Source organism: Polypterus senegalus, chromosome 1 (assembly GCF_016835505.1).
Source record: "Polypterus senegalus isolate Bchr_013 chromosome 1, ASM1683550v1, whole genome shotgun sequence".
Taxonomy (NCBI): domain Eukaryota; kingdom Metazoa; phylum Chordata; class Cladistia; order Polypteriformes; family Polypteridae; genus Polypterus; species Polypterus senegalus.
The window spans coordinates 189,533,149-189,552,691 of record NC_053154.1 but is presented as its reverse complement, the minus strand read 5'-3'; the positions used below and the strand labels follow the sequence as shown (position 1 = coordinate 189,552,691).

General features: G+C 37.3%; 1 protein-coding gene across 1 annotated transcript in view; it reads left to right on the top strand.

Moving 5' to 3' along the window:
- The first annotated feature begins 217 nt into the window (after positions 1-217).
- psmd2 (proteasome 26S subunit, non-ATPase 2) overlaps positions 218-19,543 on the top strand; it is a 32,578-nt gene continuing 13,252 nt past the window's right edge. The window contains exons 1-13 of the mRNA XM_039765299.1: positions 218-391; positions 4,124-4,180; positions 4,528-4,692; positions 6,930-7,051; positions 12,582-12,806; positions 16,251-16,409; positions 16,578-16,722; positions 17,156-17,216; positions 18,249-18,395; positions 18,475-18,581; positions 18,675-18,802; positions 19,001-19,088; positions 19,353-19,515. Coding sequence (XP_039621233.1) covers positions 284-391; positions 4,124-4,180; positions 4,528-4,692; positions 6,930-7,051; positions 12,582-12,806; positions 16,251-16,409; positions 16,578-16,722; positions 17,156-17,216; positions 18,249-18,395; positions 18,475-18,581; positions 18,675-18,802; positions 19,001-19,088; positions 19,353-19,515 — 1,675 coding nt within the window. The 5' untranslated portion in view covers positions 218-283. The remainder of the gene's footprint in view (positions 392-4,123; positions 4,181-4,527; positions 4,693-6,929; positions 7,052-12,581; positions 12,807-16,250; positions 16,410-16,577; positions 16,723-17,155; positions 17,217-18,248; positions 18,396-18,474; positions 18,582-18,674; positions 18,803-19,000; positions 19,089-19,352; positions 19,516-19,543) is intronic.

Below are 19,543 nucleotides of genomic sequence, written 5' to 3'. Positions count from 1 at the left end.
TAATTAGCTAAATTAATTTTAAAACATTGTTACGAATTTGTTATACAAAAAAATCATCACGTAACTCAAAATGGCACGCACTCCTTGTGACTACCTCAATAGGCCCTAAAAAACAGATTTCTGGTATGAATGGGTTTATTTATGAGCCGCACCTAAAAACGCATCATCGACGCACCGCCTGCTTCGTGTAGTATGTCTTTGTTCGGCTGCCGTCCGGCGGTCTCGCTTTCCCAGTTTGCATCACGGCCCGGCAGGCTGCACTTGGACAACTAGTAGCACAGCCATGGAGCAACAGAGTCCCAACAAAGATGAGATACAGAGGAACAAGTCGGAACGGAGCGGACCTGCAAATGTTGCCAAAGACAAAGATAAGAAAGAAGAGCAGGAATTGGTGAGGGCAGAAGCTCGATCTTCCTATTTACGCGTGGAGGATTGGTGGCGGAAGCAGGGCCGCTTCGGTCTCCGAACACCTGAGTCACGGCTCTTCCTTAGTAGAGCAGGCCACCGTTTTCACAGGGTATTTTAAATTTGACGAGGGTCAGTAGGTCCACTGGAAATGTGGAACACTGAACTAGAGAAAAATAACCTGAGCAGTGGCATCATATGACCATGTTGTAAACCATGGGATTTGCTGGCGATCGAACAGAATGACACTTAGATTATTCGACACAAAGAGTGTTTAAGTCTGAAGTGTAGCATTAAACGTCTTGTGAATCCTATTATTACATAATAATGCATTAAGTATTCCTTTAATAATAACAAAAGATTACCCGCGTTAATCAAGTAAGAGCACACGTACGTAAATTATTGCAGTGTGATGGATTTGAATGTGTCCGTATTCAGCGCACGTTAGTTCATAGTGACATCCCCTATAAAACAATTGCTCAGGGAAGTCAACACATTTCCTTGCCACTCGGCTCTGACACTTACGAATGAAAACAAATTCAGCTAATGTTATCTATAAGTATTAAAAGCTGCTGTCCCATTTTAGAGTACTTTTTTATGGTTTCAGACAACATTGTGGAGTACTTGTATGTCCGTTCTCACCGTATCTATTCGCGTTCTCTTAAGTAACTTTGTTTCAGCAGCACCCCCAAAGGTGTGTGTGAGGTTTACTGGAAACTGCGTACTGTTCGAGTATATCTGATTATAAGCTTAAATGGGGCAGCCGACGGATTGGCTGGTGCCCTGCTATCACTGTTAGACTCGGGGGAGCGCTTGGTGCCAAGCTCAATGTGTTTCCTTGCCCCAGTGTAAAACAAAGGAGTGACTCGCAAAACTGTGATGTTCAAGCACAGTTGACCTACCAGATAGATAAACTGGGCGATCGCGTAGGGCAGCAAAGTCTACGGTGGGCGGGATGTTGTCAACACTCTTAGCCTCCACCCCTCGTTTCGAACCAATATCGTTGTAACACTGCGATCGAAAACCACGACCAGAATCTTTGTAACTTGGAGCACAACTAACAGGACAGCGTTTCCAAGTAATAGATGTAATTGCTTTTGTGATTCCGTGGTTTAGGCGCGGCAATAAAAGCTAGTGACTGTTAACTTAGAAACAGCGCGTTCATTTCAACATAATGTCTAGGGCTACGTAAACGCTTGCGCTTGATATTAGTAGGACGGGATCTTGCTTCCCCACCACAATGATTTCAGTAAAGTGGGTTTAAAATGCAATGTTACGTTTTAATGCCCATTGCTTACGCAGTACAACAGTTCAGGTCGTTTACAGATATAATCGAATTAAGCCAAGAATTAGGACCCTGTGACCAGCGGAGGCCCTCCAACTCATGTCGGAGCAAACGGTGTTTCTGCCTTTCATCCATAAAAATCGGTGTACTGTATCACATCGGTGATCTGTTTCTTGAAACTAAGATGATGTGGCAGATGTTTGCCAACTTGGCCGACCAACCACGCATTACCTGGTAGATAACCATCCATGTAGTCAGATTATGATACAGACCTATGAATTTATGCAAGTGTAGTTTCTCTTCTTGTGGTTCATTGAGCACTTGACCCTTAAATTGTGTTATGAGTACTGTGTAAAGCTCAATTCTTGATTTGATAGTAAACAGAAAAAGCATTAAGCTCCCATATTCTGGTTAGAAAGCAGAATCCCAGCCTACTCACTGTCTTGATTTTCCTCCCAAACTGGTTAATTCACAGTTACAGATTGACCTGGTGTAAGTGTTAATAGGTGAATGCTTAAGTGTGCCCAGTACAGACTGGTATCAAATCCGAGGTCATTTCCAACTTTGCACCTTTGTACTGCTTGGAAAGGCTCTGGTTCCATTCACTTTTAAATTGGGTTAAGTGTAATTGATAATAAATAGATTATTAGCAGTAGGGCCATTAGTGTTACATGTACAGAGCACAGTGAAATTCTTAATTACATGTACTAATAAACATGCCACAAACTGTCACACTGTGTCTCCATGACTAGTAAGTAATTTCTATCTTCCATCCCTGAATCTGGAACATTCTGTTTCTTTAAGCAGACTGTTCAAAGATGTTTACTGCCATTGAATAGCGAAATGTGAACTGAATCTAGAAAACAGACCCTGACACTGGACCATCACTTAATGCAGAGAAGCCATGACTTAACATATCCCATTGATTCCAATATCCAGAGGAAGGGTGTTGGTAGCCTTTAAACTATGATACTATTCAGGTGAGGTAGTGCCAGTTTAATTTTTACAGGATCATATCTTGTATTAATAATAATAATAATAATAATGTCATAACCAACATTGGGGAAAAAATACTTTTGACTGTCATTCAGTATTGAAAGGTGCTCTTAAGAATGAGAGCTGAATATGGTTGCTAAGATGTAGAATATAATAGGACAATGTTTTAATGTCTGATTTAAATTCTTTTATGGTTATAGCATTTTAATACCATTCATTTAACTGCAACAGTTTCAAAAGTTAGTGTTTCTCTCGCACAAAATATCAGTACTTATTTTAATTTTTTTATATCCTAAGCAAGGCTTTATGGTTATGTTGTAAAGATAAAGCACACTAGGCAGCTTTCACACAATCATGCATGCTTACAGGTTTTGTTTTTTTAAGTATGCAGTTATGTAATGGCTGTGTTGGTATAATTTTTGTTAGTTATATGGTTTGCTCTGTCTATCATTTGTGTGTTTAATTTTATATGCAAATGAAAACCTGCAGATCTATCATACTCAAATGCATGCAAACTCCACTAACAAGAACTAATTAATCAGTTGGACTAATTTTACTTTCAGCCCGAAAGGAAATTTGGTGATAGGGTCAAAAACTCTCTTATCAATTTAAATTCAGATTCTGATTCAGTAATGTTTAAAACATCAAGTAGAAAGATATATGCAAAGATAACTTACCAAAAAATGATCTCTCTTTTTCAAACAAATTTCATTGTGTTTGTCTTGTTACAGGTTTCAGGCCTATTGTTTTTAGACCAATACTTATCTCCATGTTCTTTAAAACTGCTGTAGAAATTGTATAATTTAACCAGGATTTTTTCAGTCTGCTCTGTTTAGTTGCATGACTAGAGCTATTCATTTGCATAATATTTGCACAAGTAGTTTTTCCAGATACATGGTTTATTTAAATATATGTATATGCATACATGGTGGCACGTGCACACATACTCAAATACATTTATAAGTGTAGATATCTGACAGCTTGCTTTCGCTAGCAGAGCATATGCTGGGTCATGAAGAAAAAGAATGTAGGTATACAAACACACACACACACACACCTCACAGTAGATCCTTAAAGGTTCTTTTTTTTTTTTTCAGAAACATTAAGCCACCCTGTGTCTATCTGTGCAGCTAATTTACTTTATTTCACCCCATGTGTTTAGTTTGAAGTTAAATATATAAGTTGTTCACTTAATTCAATTTCTTGTTCATTTTATAAATATATAGTAATGTACTTGATTGTATATTATTGCACTGTACAGTTGATTTTATTGTATTGTACTGTAGAATCTCTACTTCAGCAGTTTCCTCCGGTATTAAAGTGAAATTTACTTGGAAGTACTGTATGGTCCATACCATTTTTTTTTTTTTGTTATCCTCTTACTTTAAGGTATTATGTCACATGTCTTATGGGAATGTATCGTATGTCTTTTTACAGTCTGAAGAAGACAAGCAATTACAAGAAGAGCTGGAAATGTTGGTAGAGAGATTAAGTGTAAGTACCTGACCATCAAGAGCCTTTCCTTTAAGTTGAATGAGCAGATGTGAATTCAACGCAGTGAATTACCTTAAACAGTAGAACCTTCTTTCAAGGCTGTTTAACTTGTGAAACTTAACATTTTCTGCCTTTTATCTTTGCAGTGTTATTAAAGAGCTTCAGGTGCTTATCGTTTATTTTATTTTATTTTCTAATGTAGTAAACTCTGCAGTTTTCTATTTATTATTGGCCTAATATTAAATTTTAGGTTTTCTGCAAATATTTTTTTCACTGGAGGGAGTTAGACTTAATGTGTGTATGGGAATGATGAGATCCCCTTCTCTTGCATCTTTTTTTTGTAATAGGAAGGAGATACGTCCCTCTACCGGCCAGCCCTGGAAGAACTACGCAGACAGATTCGATCCTCCACTACTTCAATGACGTCAGTTCCCAAACCTCTCAAATTCTTACGTCCACACTATGGCAAACTAAAGGAAATCTATGATTGCATGGCTGCAGGTGAAAACAAGGTAAGAAGCAAGCATGGAATAAATCACAATTCATTTGTAAATGACACAATTAGAAGCAAATGGTTTGGAGAACTGATAAGTTTTTGATTCTTTCAGTTGTAGCATATTACCCTGTATTTGCTAACTGATAAGTTTTTGATTCTTTCAGTTGTAGTATATTACCCTGTATTTGCTTAATCTGCTATGTTTATTCTTCTTCATAAGAGCATTTTCATTGATTTCTTGCATATTTTATTTCTTTTACTGAGGGAGAGGTATCAATTTGATGTAAATACAGTTTTTTCACAGATAACTAGTGCTGTTTATCTCAATGTGGCACCCATCTTACAATATGATGACCTTAGCTACAGTATGCGCCTTAGTTCTGGTGCTCATCACTTAGCTGCAGTAATGCCCAGAAATGTCCTGAGTAACTAGCCTCTCTGCAGCAGTGTTTTAGAACAGTGCTTCCCAAGTTTAGTAAATGGTGCGTCTCTGGTGGCAGGTTTTCATGGTAACCAAATTCTATTTTTAATTAAATACTATAATTTATGTGTTTTGGTTTCAGTATAAATACTGCAAATCTGCGTTTGTTAAATGTTGATTAGAATGTAAAAAAGACTTCTGTATGTTACACAGACAATTTTTTTAATCTAATCTTTTTTTTTTTTCTTCTAAGATTTTCCTTCAAGTTTTCCATTTGTTCTTGCTGCATTCATTATCATTTACCTTATGTTTGCTTTTCTGTCATTAACTTTTATTATGTTACAGTTAAGGGAACAGAAAATATGAATTAATAAGGAAATGACAAAAGAGAGTTAAGATATATTACAAAAGTATAAATATTTTCAAATATATTATAAATGTATTCCTCTATTACTGTTCTTTACTGAATGTTAAATAAGAGAATAAAAATAAAAAGCCTGCTAACTAAGCAATGAGACCAATTAGCGCAAGGGTGCCCAACTCCAGTCCTGGTGAGCTGCAGGTTTTCATTCTAACCATATTCTTAATTAGAGAGCTGTTTTTGCTGCTGATTAACTTGTTTTTCCCTAGTTTTAATTTATGTGACTCAGACTAATAATAATGATGAGACAAGCGGCCACATGACCAGCTAACCTGAAAATAAAGAAAGGTGAAGGTCTCGGACATGTTGGTCTGCTCAGGTCACCAAAACATCTTGTCAGTAGTCTTAGAAAAAACAGAATATCAACAGTCTGTTGTGGTGGAATGAGAGCAGCAACAAGTCCATCCATCCATTATCCAACCCGCTAGATCCTAACTACAGGGTCACGAAGGTCTGCTGGAGCCAATCCCAGCCAACATAGGGCGCAAGGCAGGAAACAAACCCCGGGCAGGGCGCCAGCCCACCGCAGGGCACACACTAGGGACAATTTAGGATCGCCAATGCACCTAACCTGCATGTCTTTGGACTGTGCGAGGAAACCGGAGCACCCGGAGGAAACCCATACAGACACGGGGAGAACATGCAAACTCCACACAGGGAGGACCCGGGAAGCGAACTCGGGTCTCCTTACAGCGAGGCAGCAGCGCTACCACTGCGCCACCGTGCCACCACAGCAACAAGTCATGACATTCAATAGTGGCAAGAACTGGCTTCTCATTAAGAAACTGGTTGGAGTGAAATTGATTGGAGGATGACATTCCATTTTAGCTGTTCATCTGTTGGCTTGTTTCACATTTCATTTCTGTTTGGATGACATTTAATGAAGAAACAAATCAATTCAGAGGACTGAATCCTTAAAAACAGGGCTAGTAAAATGAGGGGGAAAGAGTTAATTAGCAGTGAAAACTGCTCGCTGATTAGGAAAAGCGTTAGAATGAAAGCCTACAGCCACTGCGGCCCACCAGGACTGGAGTTGGACACCCCTGAATTACAGGAATAATGACTTTCTAATTATGAAACTGGTTGGAAAAAAAGCCTGCATCCACATAGCTTTCCCAAGACTGAACGTGAGAACAATGAATTTCGGAAAATATAAGACAGTACAAAAATAATAAATCAGCATTAACTTCACAAGAAGACAAGATGTGTCCATTATATTTGGAACAAAAAAAAAAAAATAGATGGCATATCCATAAGGGGAGCATAGAGCATGACCTATTATAACTGACAAGAGGGATTCTATAACTATTAATGTTAATGCAGCATTGATGTACATTTTATTAAAGAAATGTCACTTGATTGCTGGAGTAATCTTTTTAAACGCTGCTTTTCTTTTTTTTTTTTTTTTTAGCGTTTTTGTGCAGATGTTGTATCTGTCCTGGCAATGACGATGAGTGGTGATCGGGAATGTTTGAAATACCGACTTCTAGGCTCTCAGGAGGAGCTGGCATCTTGGGGTCATGAATATGTCAGGTGTGTCTTTCTCTGGTATTCTTCCTATCTGAAACATTGCTTGTCAGGTACTGTGTGTGTGTGTGTGTTGGACTTCCTTTGGACGTAATTCATATATAAGTACATGGACCTGTACAATTTTTCAGTCACACCTATTATTTTCAGGCAACATTGTTCATTGTGTGAACAAATGGTTGTACTGGCCTTGCCAGGTAGTTCAAAAAGAGCTAGCCTGCATTTATCCCTGAAAAAAATATATTCAGTTTATACAAAAGCTGTAACAAATAGATTCTGGTAGACAGTCTCATGCTGCAAGTCATTGACTTCTTTGTACTAATGCTTGTGTGGGTATCTGGCTTGCACTTAAATATTTGACTGCTGCTCAATTAAAGCTGACATAAACAGGAACATTATTAAAAGCTTTTGTTACGTTTGATTTGACACATCTATTCAATATTTAGATTCATTAAGATGAGCATTTGTCTCTCATTGAAATTTCTTTTTATCCTTATCTGCACACACTGTCCTGTTTAGGGTTGTAGGAGCTGCAGCCTATTCAGGCTACATCAGAAGGAAGGTAGATGTCACAAATAAAAATTTCAAATATTTTAAACCTCGAGAGAATCTGAAATGTGAATACCTTAGAAATTGCCTTTCAGAAATTATTCTTTGCACAATAGCTGTTGAGGTCATATCACCATAGCATTGTAACACTGTTGCTGCCCCACAGTTTCATAGTTGTAAAGTCAATTTAAACCCTTCTCCTGTACCATCAAGAACACATGTAAATTGATATATGAATGATTTCCTAATGTAAATTTTCACATTTGCCTTTCTCCTCTTCTGTCACATGAAATTTTACTATAACTAATAGACAAAGGGAGAATATTTGTGTGTTGTATCTGCTCGTTCAGACCAGATGAGCAGGTCATTGGTTTGTAAGACATAAAGGGAAGAGAAATTCTCTTTTGCTTAATAATTGTAAATTCTGTTACAATACTATATGAAAAATACATCTTTTGATTTTTCTCTTCATAAAAGATTGTCAGGCTAAAAGTGAATATTTATGATTGATTTATTGTATTACACTTACAGTAGTGTAATAAAGTTGTTAAACTCATATGATGCTTATTATTTCTATTAATTTCTTAGATCAGGTATGTCACATGCAATGGAATTCGGTAAGTATTCAGACCCCTTCACTGCTTTCAAATTTTTTATGTTGCAGCCTTATTCTGAAATCATTTCAGTTTATTTTGCCTTCATCAAGCAAGACTTTTAAAAAAAAAAACAACAAAAAAAAAAACACATTGACCCTTTGCTGTAATAAATCAGATTTATTTCTGGAGCATCTTGTTCTATTGATCATAGTTGAGATTTTTATACATCTTCTTTGGGGTCCACTTATGGTCAATTCAATTGCATAGACATTATTAGGAAAGGCACACAGTCTATCTATAGCAGGTCCTACAGTTGACAGTGTATATCAGAGAAAAACCCAGGCCATGAAGAAAATGCCTACAGAGCTTAGAAATGTGAATGTGCCAAGGCACCGATCTGTGAAATCCTATTAAAACAATCTGCATCATTGAAGGTACCCAAGAACACAGTGGCCTCCATAATGTTTAAATGGATGAAGCTTGTAAGAACCATGACACTTTGTAAAGCCAAATTAATTAATCATGTAAGGTTTTGGGTGTGTGTGGAGGTGGGTTTGGGCACCATGAACCTATATGGAGCTGGATGAAACTTCCAGAAGGACAAACAGCATTGCAGCCCTGCATGGAAGCCTTTCATCAGTAAAAGACACATGAAAGCCAACTTGGAGTTTGCAAAAATGGACCTAACCTACACTCAGACTGTTAGAAATGAGATTCTCTGACGAAACCAAGATTGAACTGTTTGGCCTCAATTATAAGCGTCATGTCTGGAGGAAGCAAAGCACTGCTCAGCATCTGTACAATACCATTCCAGTGGTGAATCATGGTGGTGGGAGCATCATGTTGTAAGGTTGTTTTTCAGCAGCAGTGCCTGTGGAGACTAGTCGGTGTCAGTGGAAAGCTGAACAGAGCAAAGTACAGAGAGACTCTTAATAAACACCTGCTGCAGATTCCTTCGGACCCAAGTCTGGGGTTCACCTGCTAACAGGATAATGAGCCTAAGTGCAAAGTAAAGACAATAAAGGAGTGGCTTCGGAGCAACTCTGCGAATGCCCAGCTAGAGCTCGGACTTGAACATAGTCAAACAACACTGGAAAGAACCTGAGAATAGCTGTCCACTGATGGTTTTTATTCATTCTTGCACAGCTTGAGAGAATCTGCAGAAAAATCCCCAAATCCACATGTGTGATGATTGTCATGTCATAACCAAGAAAACTCCAGGCAGTAACTGCTGCCAGTGGTGCTTTAAAGTGCTGAGTAAAGGGCCTGAACACTTGTGTCAATGTGAGATTTCAGTTTTTTATTTTTAATACATTTACAAAAATTTGTAAATTCCTGTTTTCACTCTGTCATTCAGTAATATTTAGTTTTGCTTGATAAGGAAGGAAAAAAAGAATTTAAATGATTTTAGCATAAGGCTACAAAATAACAAAATGTGAAAAAAGTGAAGGGATCTGAATACTTAATGTAATGTATATGATCATTCTCTTTAATGAAGCATTTAAATTAAACACAAACTGCTAATCTCAAGGGATAAGTGTGCCATTTACAATCTGTCATATTCAGTCTTAGTTTGTTTTGACTCATTTTGAAGTTAGTCATTAAAGTGTTTTGAAAATTTCATTTACCCATATATACTTGCATATAAGTCGGGTCTTGAAACCCAAAAAATTGACCATAAAATCAGACCCCAGCTTGTAGGCCTGTTCAAAAATACAACAGTCAATAAGTTAATTTATTATTATTATTATTATTATTATTTACATCTTGCTTCCTCCAATCTTGCACCAGTTTCTCAGACATATCGATTTTTGTTGCAGCAGCGCAGTTACCAGTTTCTTTCGCCACTTCAATGACTTCTAATTTAAAACCAACTTCATATTTTCTTCTGATTGAATGCTCCGTCGTAGATATGGGATGCTCTTACAATAAAGGTGTACGAGAGTGTGAAATCCAAAAAACACAAAACAGTGCAAAAGTCGCTTTGGAATAGTCCAGGTATTACCGTGTGGTCACATAGGCACAGTGCATAGGAAAAAAAAGCAGTATGCTCCGTAGTTACTCTTTCGGGTGGGTGTTAGCATATCATAATCTCTTGGACCAATAGCATGAGTTTTTCGCATTCGACTTATACGACCGACATTATAAAATACCAGAAATTATATGTAAAATCAAGCCCTGACATATCTATGGGAGAACTTGAAACGCGAGTATACACAATACTTGCTGTTGTATCATATGCATATGCTTGTGTGTCGTCAAACCTACTTAATACAACTCATGCTCATGTAGAGCCAGAGCTTATCCCAGATATCTATAGCACTGTTCATAAGATAGGAAACAACCCTGGACAGTGCAGGTTGTGTTGTCGGGTAATGCTATGTGCTCATTCAGCTTTACCCTTTAATAGTAAAATGTGTTAATGAGAAAATTAGAGGTTCATATTTCAGCCATGGAAAGAAATATTGATTTTTGTTTTGTGCAGTTCTTATTGCTTTATTAAATAACTAAATAAACTGTAACAGTTACAAATGAGTTTGTAACAAATGCAGTGCCTGTCATAACATACAGTTGTGCTTGAAAGTTTGTGAACCCTTTAGAATTTTCTATATTTCTGCATACATATGACCTAAAACATCATCAGATTTTCACTCAAGTTCTAAAAGTAGATAAAGAGAAACCAGTTAAACAAATGAGACAAAAATATTATACTTGGTCATTTGTTTATTGAGGAAAATGATCGAATATTACATATTTGTGAGTGGCAAAAGTATGTGAACCTCTAGGATTAGCAGTTAGTTTGAAGATGAAATTAGAGTCAGGTGTTTTCAATCAATAGGATGACAATCAGGTGTGAGTGGGCACCCTGCGTTATTTAAAGAACAGGGATCTATCAAAGTCTGCTCTTCACAACACATGTTTGTGGAAGTGTATCATGGCACGAACAAAGGAGATTTCTGAGGACCTCAGAAAAAGAGTTGTTGATGCTCATCAGGCTGGAAAAGGTTACAAAACCATCTCTAAAGAGTTTGGACTCCACCAATCCACAGTCAGACAGATTGTGTACAAATGGAGGAAATTCAAGACCATTGAGACCCCCCCCTCAAAGGAGTGTTCGTCCAACAAAGATCACTCCAAGAGCAAGGCGTGTAATAGTCAGTGAGGTCACAAAGGATCCCAGGGTAACTTCTAAGCAACTGAAGGCCTCTCTCACATTGGCTAATTTTCATATTCATGAGTCCACCATCAGGAGAGCACTAAACAACAATGGTGTGCATGGCAGGGTTGCAAGCAGAAAGCCACTGCTCTACAAAAAACATTGCTGCTTGTCTGTAGTTTGCTAAAGATCACGTGGACAAGCCAGAAGGCTATTGGAAGAATGTTTTGTGGATGGATGACACCAAAATAGACGTTTTTGGTTTAAATGAAAAACGTTATGTTTGGAGAAAGGAAAACACAGCATTCCAGCATAAGAACCTTATCCCGTCTGTGAAACGTGGTGGTAGTATCATGGTTTGGGCCTGTTTTGCTGCATCTAGGCCAGGACGGCTTGCCTTCATTGATGCCCTGACATTTTCCTTTAGAATTCATTGTTCCATCTGTCCATGAACTGAATCTCAAGAGAAGGTGGGTCATGCAGCAAGACAACGACCCTAAGCACACAAGTCGTTCTACCAAAGAATGGTTAAAGAAGAATAAAGTTAATGTTTTGGAATGGCCAAGTCAAAGTCCTGACCTTAATCTAATCGAAATGTTGTGGAAGGAGCTGAAGCAAGCAGTTAATGTGAGGAAACCCACCAACATCCCAGAGTTGAAGTTGTTCTGTACAGAGGAATGGGCTAAAATTCCTCCAAGCCGGTGTGCAGGAATGATCAAAAGTTACCGGAAACATTTAGTTGCAGTTATTGCTGCAAAAGGGGGGGTCACACCAGATACTAAAAGCAAAGGTTCACATACTTTTGCCACTCACAAATATGTAATATTCAGTCATTTTCCTTAATAAATAAATAAATGACCAAGTATAATATTTTTGCCTCATTTGTTTACCTGCTTTCTCTTTATCTACTTTTAGGACTTGAGTTAAAATCTGATGATGTTTTAGGTCATATTTATGCAGAAATTTTGAAAATTCTAAAGGGTTCACAAACATTCAAGCACAACTGTATGCAGTGTAACACATAATGAGAGGTATCTTAAACTGGCTTAAACGTATTTTAACTTTTTTTAATGCCACACAAATACAATCCATATTAATATATCATCATGAATAAATTGGTAATGTCATTTACTTCATTGTTTTGAATTATATTTAAATATGATAGAATAAAGGTTTGCTATTTGACAGATGCGGGTTGGTAGCATTGTAAAATACCTGTGATTTGTCTTTGTAGGCATTTGGCAGGTGAGGTGGCAAAGGAGTGGCAAGAATTAGATGAGAATGATAAGGTGCAACAGGAGACTCTGCTTAAGCTGGTTAAGGAAATTGTTCCCTACAACATGGGTCACAATGCAGAGCACGAGGCATGTGACTTGCTAATGGAGATTGAGAAGCTGGACATGTTGGAGCTATACATAGATGAGAATGCTTATGCTAAAGTCTGCCTCTACCTGGCCAGGTAAAGTAAAACATTACATTTTTCATTCTTTAGGTTGTTTTATATAACATAGGAAATATGTCCAAATTTACAAATTTTTGTTTGCAGTTAATTTAAGGTACATTGATTTCCAATCATTTGGTTTGAAGGCTTGTTGTTAACCCATCACTGTTACATTTATATATTAAAAATTGTCACAAGAACTGGCTATTCAGCCTAACAAGCTTGCCTGTCCTATGCATCTAGGCTGTCCAAAATAACATTAAGTTGAGATTTGAAGGTCCCTATCCCATTCTCTACCATACTATTTGGTCATTTATTCCATGTGTCTATGGTTTTTTGTGTGAAGAAAAGCTTTGTAATATTTGTGTGCAATCTGCCTTTAACAAGTTTCCAGTCATGTTCCAGTGTTCTTGTTGCAGAATTTATTTTAATGTAAGAGCTGGGTTCTATTGTGCTTAATCCTTTAACCATTTTAAACTCTTCGGTCATGTCACTAGTTCATCTCTGTTTGCTGAAACTGAAAAGGTTCAACTTCTTCAGTCTCTCCTCATAGTTCATACTTCTTAGTCATAGTCCCAGAATCAGGCTAGTTGCAAGTCTCTGAACTGCAATGGTTTTTTTTTTTGTTTTTTTTTTTCTTCTAATATGGAGAACAAAACTGAACATAATACTCCAGATGAGGCCTCACTAGTGCATTATGTAATTTATGCATAACCTCTCTTGACTTGTACTCCACATCTTGTGCTATAGAACCTAACATCCTCTTAGCCTTCTTGATCGCTAATTCATTGTGTGGATGTAAGTAGTGATGAGTCCACTAGAACTCTTTGGTCCTTCTCATAAGGTGTCATTTCAAGATTCTGACCTTCCACGGTCTATTTAATTCTTAGCATTTCTACTTTTAATACCTTGCATTTACTTTAAGTTTCATCTGTTGAAACCTGTATGTGTTCCACATCCCTCTTTAATACTTTAGGTGATTCTACATTATCTGGCCTTTCTACAGTGTTTGGTATCATCTGCAAACTTAAACAGTTTACTGATTATATTCTTGTCTAGATTATTTATGTACCTGTATATTAACCCCTTATGCCCAAAGGGGTTTTTACCATTATTGTCTAAATTTCATACCCAAAAATGAACAGCTAATATTCTGCTTATGTAATACAGAAACTTTAAATGGCTGAAAAAAGTAGTATGAGTATTCTAACACTTTTAAAAGAAAGTCTTTATACTGTATAAGTAAAAATCTTTGTTTCACACCAGTATCAATTAAGTAAAATGGTTAGACATTTTAAAAATTTCTCTCGAAAAAGTTGGATTTTATAATCAAGCCATTTTAGGATGTACAACCTTGGAATCAATTTTGTTTTGTGTCCAAATCTGTTGGCTATCATTGTACGATGTTTAGAGTGAACGGGTTACTCAAGTGAAACTTTGAATAGGTACAGCTAAACAGTATATCACCAGTATGCCAAGAAGTTGAAACTGGAGGAGCCCTGCTCAGAAAACTAACTTAGGGGGTGAGAGCGTGCAACAAATAGCATCCAGATATAGTAATTGAACAGATGATGATTAAAGCATAGCAGCATTCAGTTTTACAGTTCCAAGTTTTTTTTTATAAGCAGTCCTTCCAAATCGGGCATAGCATTGAATCCTTCAGCAAATGCATCATTCTGAACTGAGTTAAAACTGTAACTGTGTCTTCATGTATCACTAGCATTCTTTAACTTTTGTAGGACTTCTTTAGTCATATGTTTCCTTTTGTTTGAAGGACAATTCACAAGTACAAACTTCAAGTCTTACTGCATATCAACCAATTTGCAAGCACTCTCACAGAAACTTGTACACAAACATGCTAACAGATTAGCTGTTGCATACGCAATATTTCCTGCCTTTTATACACAGCTGTTACGTGTAGCACAAATGACCAATCGTAGACAACTATAAATCGCTGAAAACGTTTAAAATTCAGCTATCCAGTGATATTGAGTCTTCTTCTGTATGCAACTCAATTTAGGTGGGATCTTTTATAAAAGCAGATTCACTCAACTGATGCACTGCTCATTTCACTATATATATATATAATAAATCTGCAACAATTTCAAAAATAATTTTTTTTGTCTGTCAAAATTGGGGGCTGTGTATACATTAATGGGGGAAAAAATTAATTTAAATGATTTTTTTGCAAATGGCTGCAATATAACAAAGACTGAAAAATTGAAGGGGGTCTGAATACCCACTGTGTGTATATATATGTATGTATGTATATGTGTATGTGTATATATATATATATATATATATATATATATATATATATATATATATATATATATATATAAATAAAATAATTATTTAAAAAAACAATCTTGGAAGGAGATGTGACGTGATTGCCTCAGAGACAATTTCACCTCCGCGAGACGAGTCTTCGTGCTTAGAGATGTAACCACACCCGGTGCCGGAATCCCAGCAAGACAAGAGCTTATGCAAAGAGATTTGGAAAGGTCCTGTATGGTTATGTCAGACACTTTTGTTGTAGAGAGATTAAGAAACGATATTCACTCATAGGCAGTTATGCGTTGTGTTGACACGATATAATTCCAAACACGGAATCAAAATTCAATGCAATATTGATGAAAAGGTAAAACTGTATGCGTTTCCCATTGTATCAATGTATGCTTTTCCCATTGTATCACCGTTTAAGAGTGGGTGTCGGAGGAATGACCGCGTCTCCTTGGAGTTTGTTCAGTCCCCTCTTCACAACGTGAGCAGCAGAGACATGAAGTTGACACATGGCACAGGTGGGGTGGGTAGTAGTGGGTGAGTGAAGCGAGCAGGGGGTGATCCCCCTAGTTTTACTAATAAAAGAGAGCACACAAAATGGAAACTTATGATTTATTAGAAAGAAGACACTCTTGGGTATGTAACAATGCTGTTTTTTTTTATTGACATGTGGGTTTATTGCAACATACACAAACAACTTTGAAATATGGTGGTGTCCCTTATGTATAAGTCAGGGCAACTCTTGCATAAGTAACTTAAAAGAGGTGTACCCCCTAGCACTGATGCCTGAGGGCCACCACTTTCACCTAATTCTGGAAAATTAAGACAATTTTGTACCCACTCAAAGACTATGCCCTGAATTCCCACTTCTTTTAGTTTGGTACTTAAATCAACAATGCAGGTGTTTTACCCTCTTGCAAATGTCTTCTTGTAGCTACTACTGTTTTGAAAATGTTTGTTGTGTGTTTCTATGAAGGGTGCCATATTAAGCAGAAGCACTTGTCTGACATGAGAAGTAAGCTTAATATCAATGACTTGGGTCTGCATGTTTAATTTTAAAAAAATTTTTCTTGTTCAGTGCATATTTTATTTCACCCAATCATGTGGTTTTTTGCAAATGTTATATAGAGAACCTATATACAAATTAACATTATTTTGATAATGGTGCTTTCTTCTTAGCTGTGTCAGCTACGTCCCTGAACCTGAAAATTCTGCACTTCTGAAATGTGCTTTGCATATATTCCGCAAATTCAATCGCTACCCAGAGGCATTGCGCCTGGCATTGATGCTAAATGATATGGAGCTGGCAGAGAATATCTTCACATCCTGCAAAGATATGTGAGTAGCCAAATTATTGTTTTTACTTTATATATAAAAAAAAGACAGAAAAATAAGAAAATGTGTCACACAGTTTTGAAGTTTAAATTTTATTTTATGTAGAAGATGGGGAGTGTGAACTTTTCTAGGTGGAGGTTTTGTAAGTTGTAACAATTTTTTTCATGTCAGTGTCATCCAGAAGCAAATGGCCTTTATGCTGGGTCGCCATGGTGTTTTTCTGGAGCTCAATGAGGATGTGGAAGATTATGAAGACTTGACAGAAATCATGTCCAATGTGCAACTTAACAGCAATTTCTTGGCTCTGGCAAGAGAGGTATGTGGAACTGGTGAATAGTTGCTTCATCTTGCTTCCTAGAATAATTCATACTAACTAAAATTCTTAGAAAAGAGAAGTATACATAACCAAATTACTTTGTGAAACATACATTGTTCTGAAGCTTAAATTTTTCAGAATTTTAGAACAAAAATGTTCTGTTTTCTGGTGCCCATGGTTGGAGTCTGTTGACAGGCTGCAGGTTGATAGAAGCTTGTCAGGCTTCCATTGTGCTGGAAACTCCTTGAGCCACATATGTCAGTAGGAGACACTGTACCAGATGTATTAACCCTCTTGTCACTTGCCAGGAGATCCCACTATTACAAGACCGGCTTACTGTTTTCAAGGCAACAGTAATTTCATGCAATGAACTAACACTTTTCTAGTAAAAGAGAGTTCACATTCATCTTTTTTTTTTATTTTCTCTTTCCAGCTTGATATTATGGAACCCAAGATTCCAGATGATATCTACAAAACACATCTAGAAAACAATAGTGAGTAATGGTGCTGTCTGTCTTAAATGAAATATGCTTCTTGGAAGACTTTGTGGACAAGAGCAGGATTTCTTGTGCTCTCAGAAAAGGCATCTTCTGTGAGGGTTGTCAGAATTTTTTTGCAAAATGATACTTTTGTTGCTAGTAATTCTTTCTAGAATTGTTTAAATTTGCTTACAGGATGTTTTTGATGTGCTCCTTATTTTTATGTGTCACTTCTGTCAATTTCAACACTGTTGCATCAGTGAGAATAAAAGAGGATGATTTTTTTTCTTATACCAATCTAACCATGTCTTCAATGACCTTGTTGTCGTTTCGAATATTTTACCATAGATATGTTTGAGTACAGTAAAAATGTAGATATCTAAAGGAGTAAAAACTTTATAGTGATTTATGATGCATTGACTCTGTATGCATTTTTGTTACTGATCCGTACTTCTATGCAACAAATTCTGTAACATAACAGCCCCTTGTTTAAGACATGCATCGTCACAGAGCTCTATTTTGAGGGTCAATTGTACAAGCACTTCAGAGATGGATTGTTGCATTAGGAAGCAGGGCATTTCCAATTAATCACAGAATATGTTGCAGACATTTCCTACTATTTTTATTTTAATCTTGATAGTGTTTCAACTTTTACTAAGTGAATAAAATGAGTGATGAATGAATCTGTCCCACAAAATATTTGCTAGGGCTGATCCACCATGAGTGTAATGGAGTTAAAATGAGAGATTTTGCATCAGGCAGTGGAATGAGAATGTGTAGATACCATGAAGGTTGAGGTCATCGCTTCACTCTCTGTACTAGGGTGGCCATTCTTACCGACAAAACAAGTTTGAAAGGTTTACCAAGTGTATACCTTGCAGAACTGGCATAATGTTTCATTCTAATTAATATGTTCTGCACTTCTAGTGTACATAAAACCCATGAGTAAGATTCTGAATGAATTTTTGCAGTTTGTTGAGTTATTTGGATAGAACCTGATAGCTTGATACAGATCTCTACACAGTTTTTGATTTTGTGTTATTTTAGGGTTTGGTGGAAGTGCATCTCAGGTGGACTCGGCTAGAATGAATCTTGCATCTTCCTTTGTCAATGGATTTGTCAATGCTGCTTTTGGCCAAGACAAACTTCTCACTGATGATGGAAACAAGTGGTTATATAAAAACAAAGATCATGGTGAGCATTCCAAAGGAAGAACCTAGGTGTTTGTATCCACTGGGGAAACTGCTTCTAATGGGCTAATTGTTTATTACAGGTATGCTGAGTGCAGCTGCTTCCCTTGGCATGATACTGCTGTGGGATGTGGACGGTGGACTTACCCAGATTGACAAGTATCTGTACTCTGCAGAGGATTACATCAAGGTGTTTAGCATAGAGTGCTGCAGATCATTCTGCTCTACATGGGGTTTTGCAGGACTCTCTGCTTATCTTAAGCCCTTCTCTTTTCATTACTAGTCTGGTGCACTGTTGGCTTGTGGGATCGTTAACTCTGGAGTGAGAAATGAATGTGATCCGGCATTGGCACTGCTCTCTGACTATGTACTGCATAACAGCAACACTATGAGGATTGGGGCCATTTTTGGGTAAACAGGCCCACTGGGCTATTGTTTTTTTTTTTTTGTTTTTGACCCCAATCATTGTTTTTGTGGACCTCTTACATCTGTACATTTAACATTCAACATACACTTGGTGATTTACAACCTTCTCCCAATGAAAATGAAGCTTTATTGTACCTATGTAGCAAAGCATCTTTTTTTTGTGATTTCTTTTTGTCTGCACAGCCTAGGCCTTGCATATGCTGGGTCCAACCGGGAGGATGTCTTGTCCCTACTTGTGCCTGTCATGGCAGACCCCAAATCCAGCATGGAGGTGAGTCCCTCTTATAGCATTTGTGTAGGATGGGGAAAAACAATTGGCTATAGTACTCTGCCTGGAGCTTGAGACTTGTCTCTTCTTTTCAGTGAAGACTTTGATTGGTCATTACCTCCCACTGAGTTTTCACCCCAGTGCAGATTGATTGGTCTTCATCCTTTATGTTTTACTTTAATTTTCCAGTGTTTACTATTGTTTTTAGAGACCGGTGCCAAGAACAAGGGTTCATTGGTTGAAAACTGTTATTCTTTTTGTCATAAGGTTGTTGGTGTAACAGCACTAGCTTGTGGGATGATTGCTGTGGGCTCCTGTAATGGAGAGGTGACATCTACAATTGTGCAGACAATCATGGAGAAATCTGAGCAGGAGCTGAAAGACACATATGCCAGGTGGCTACCCCTTGGACTAGGCCTCAATCATTTGGGTAGGACAGTTCTTCCCTTTTTCCCTTC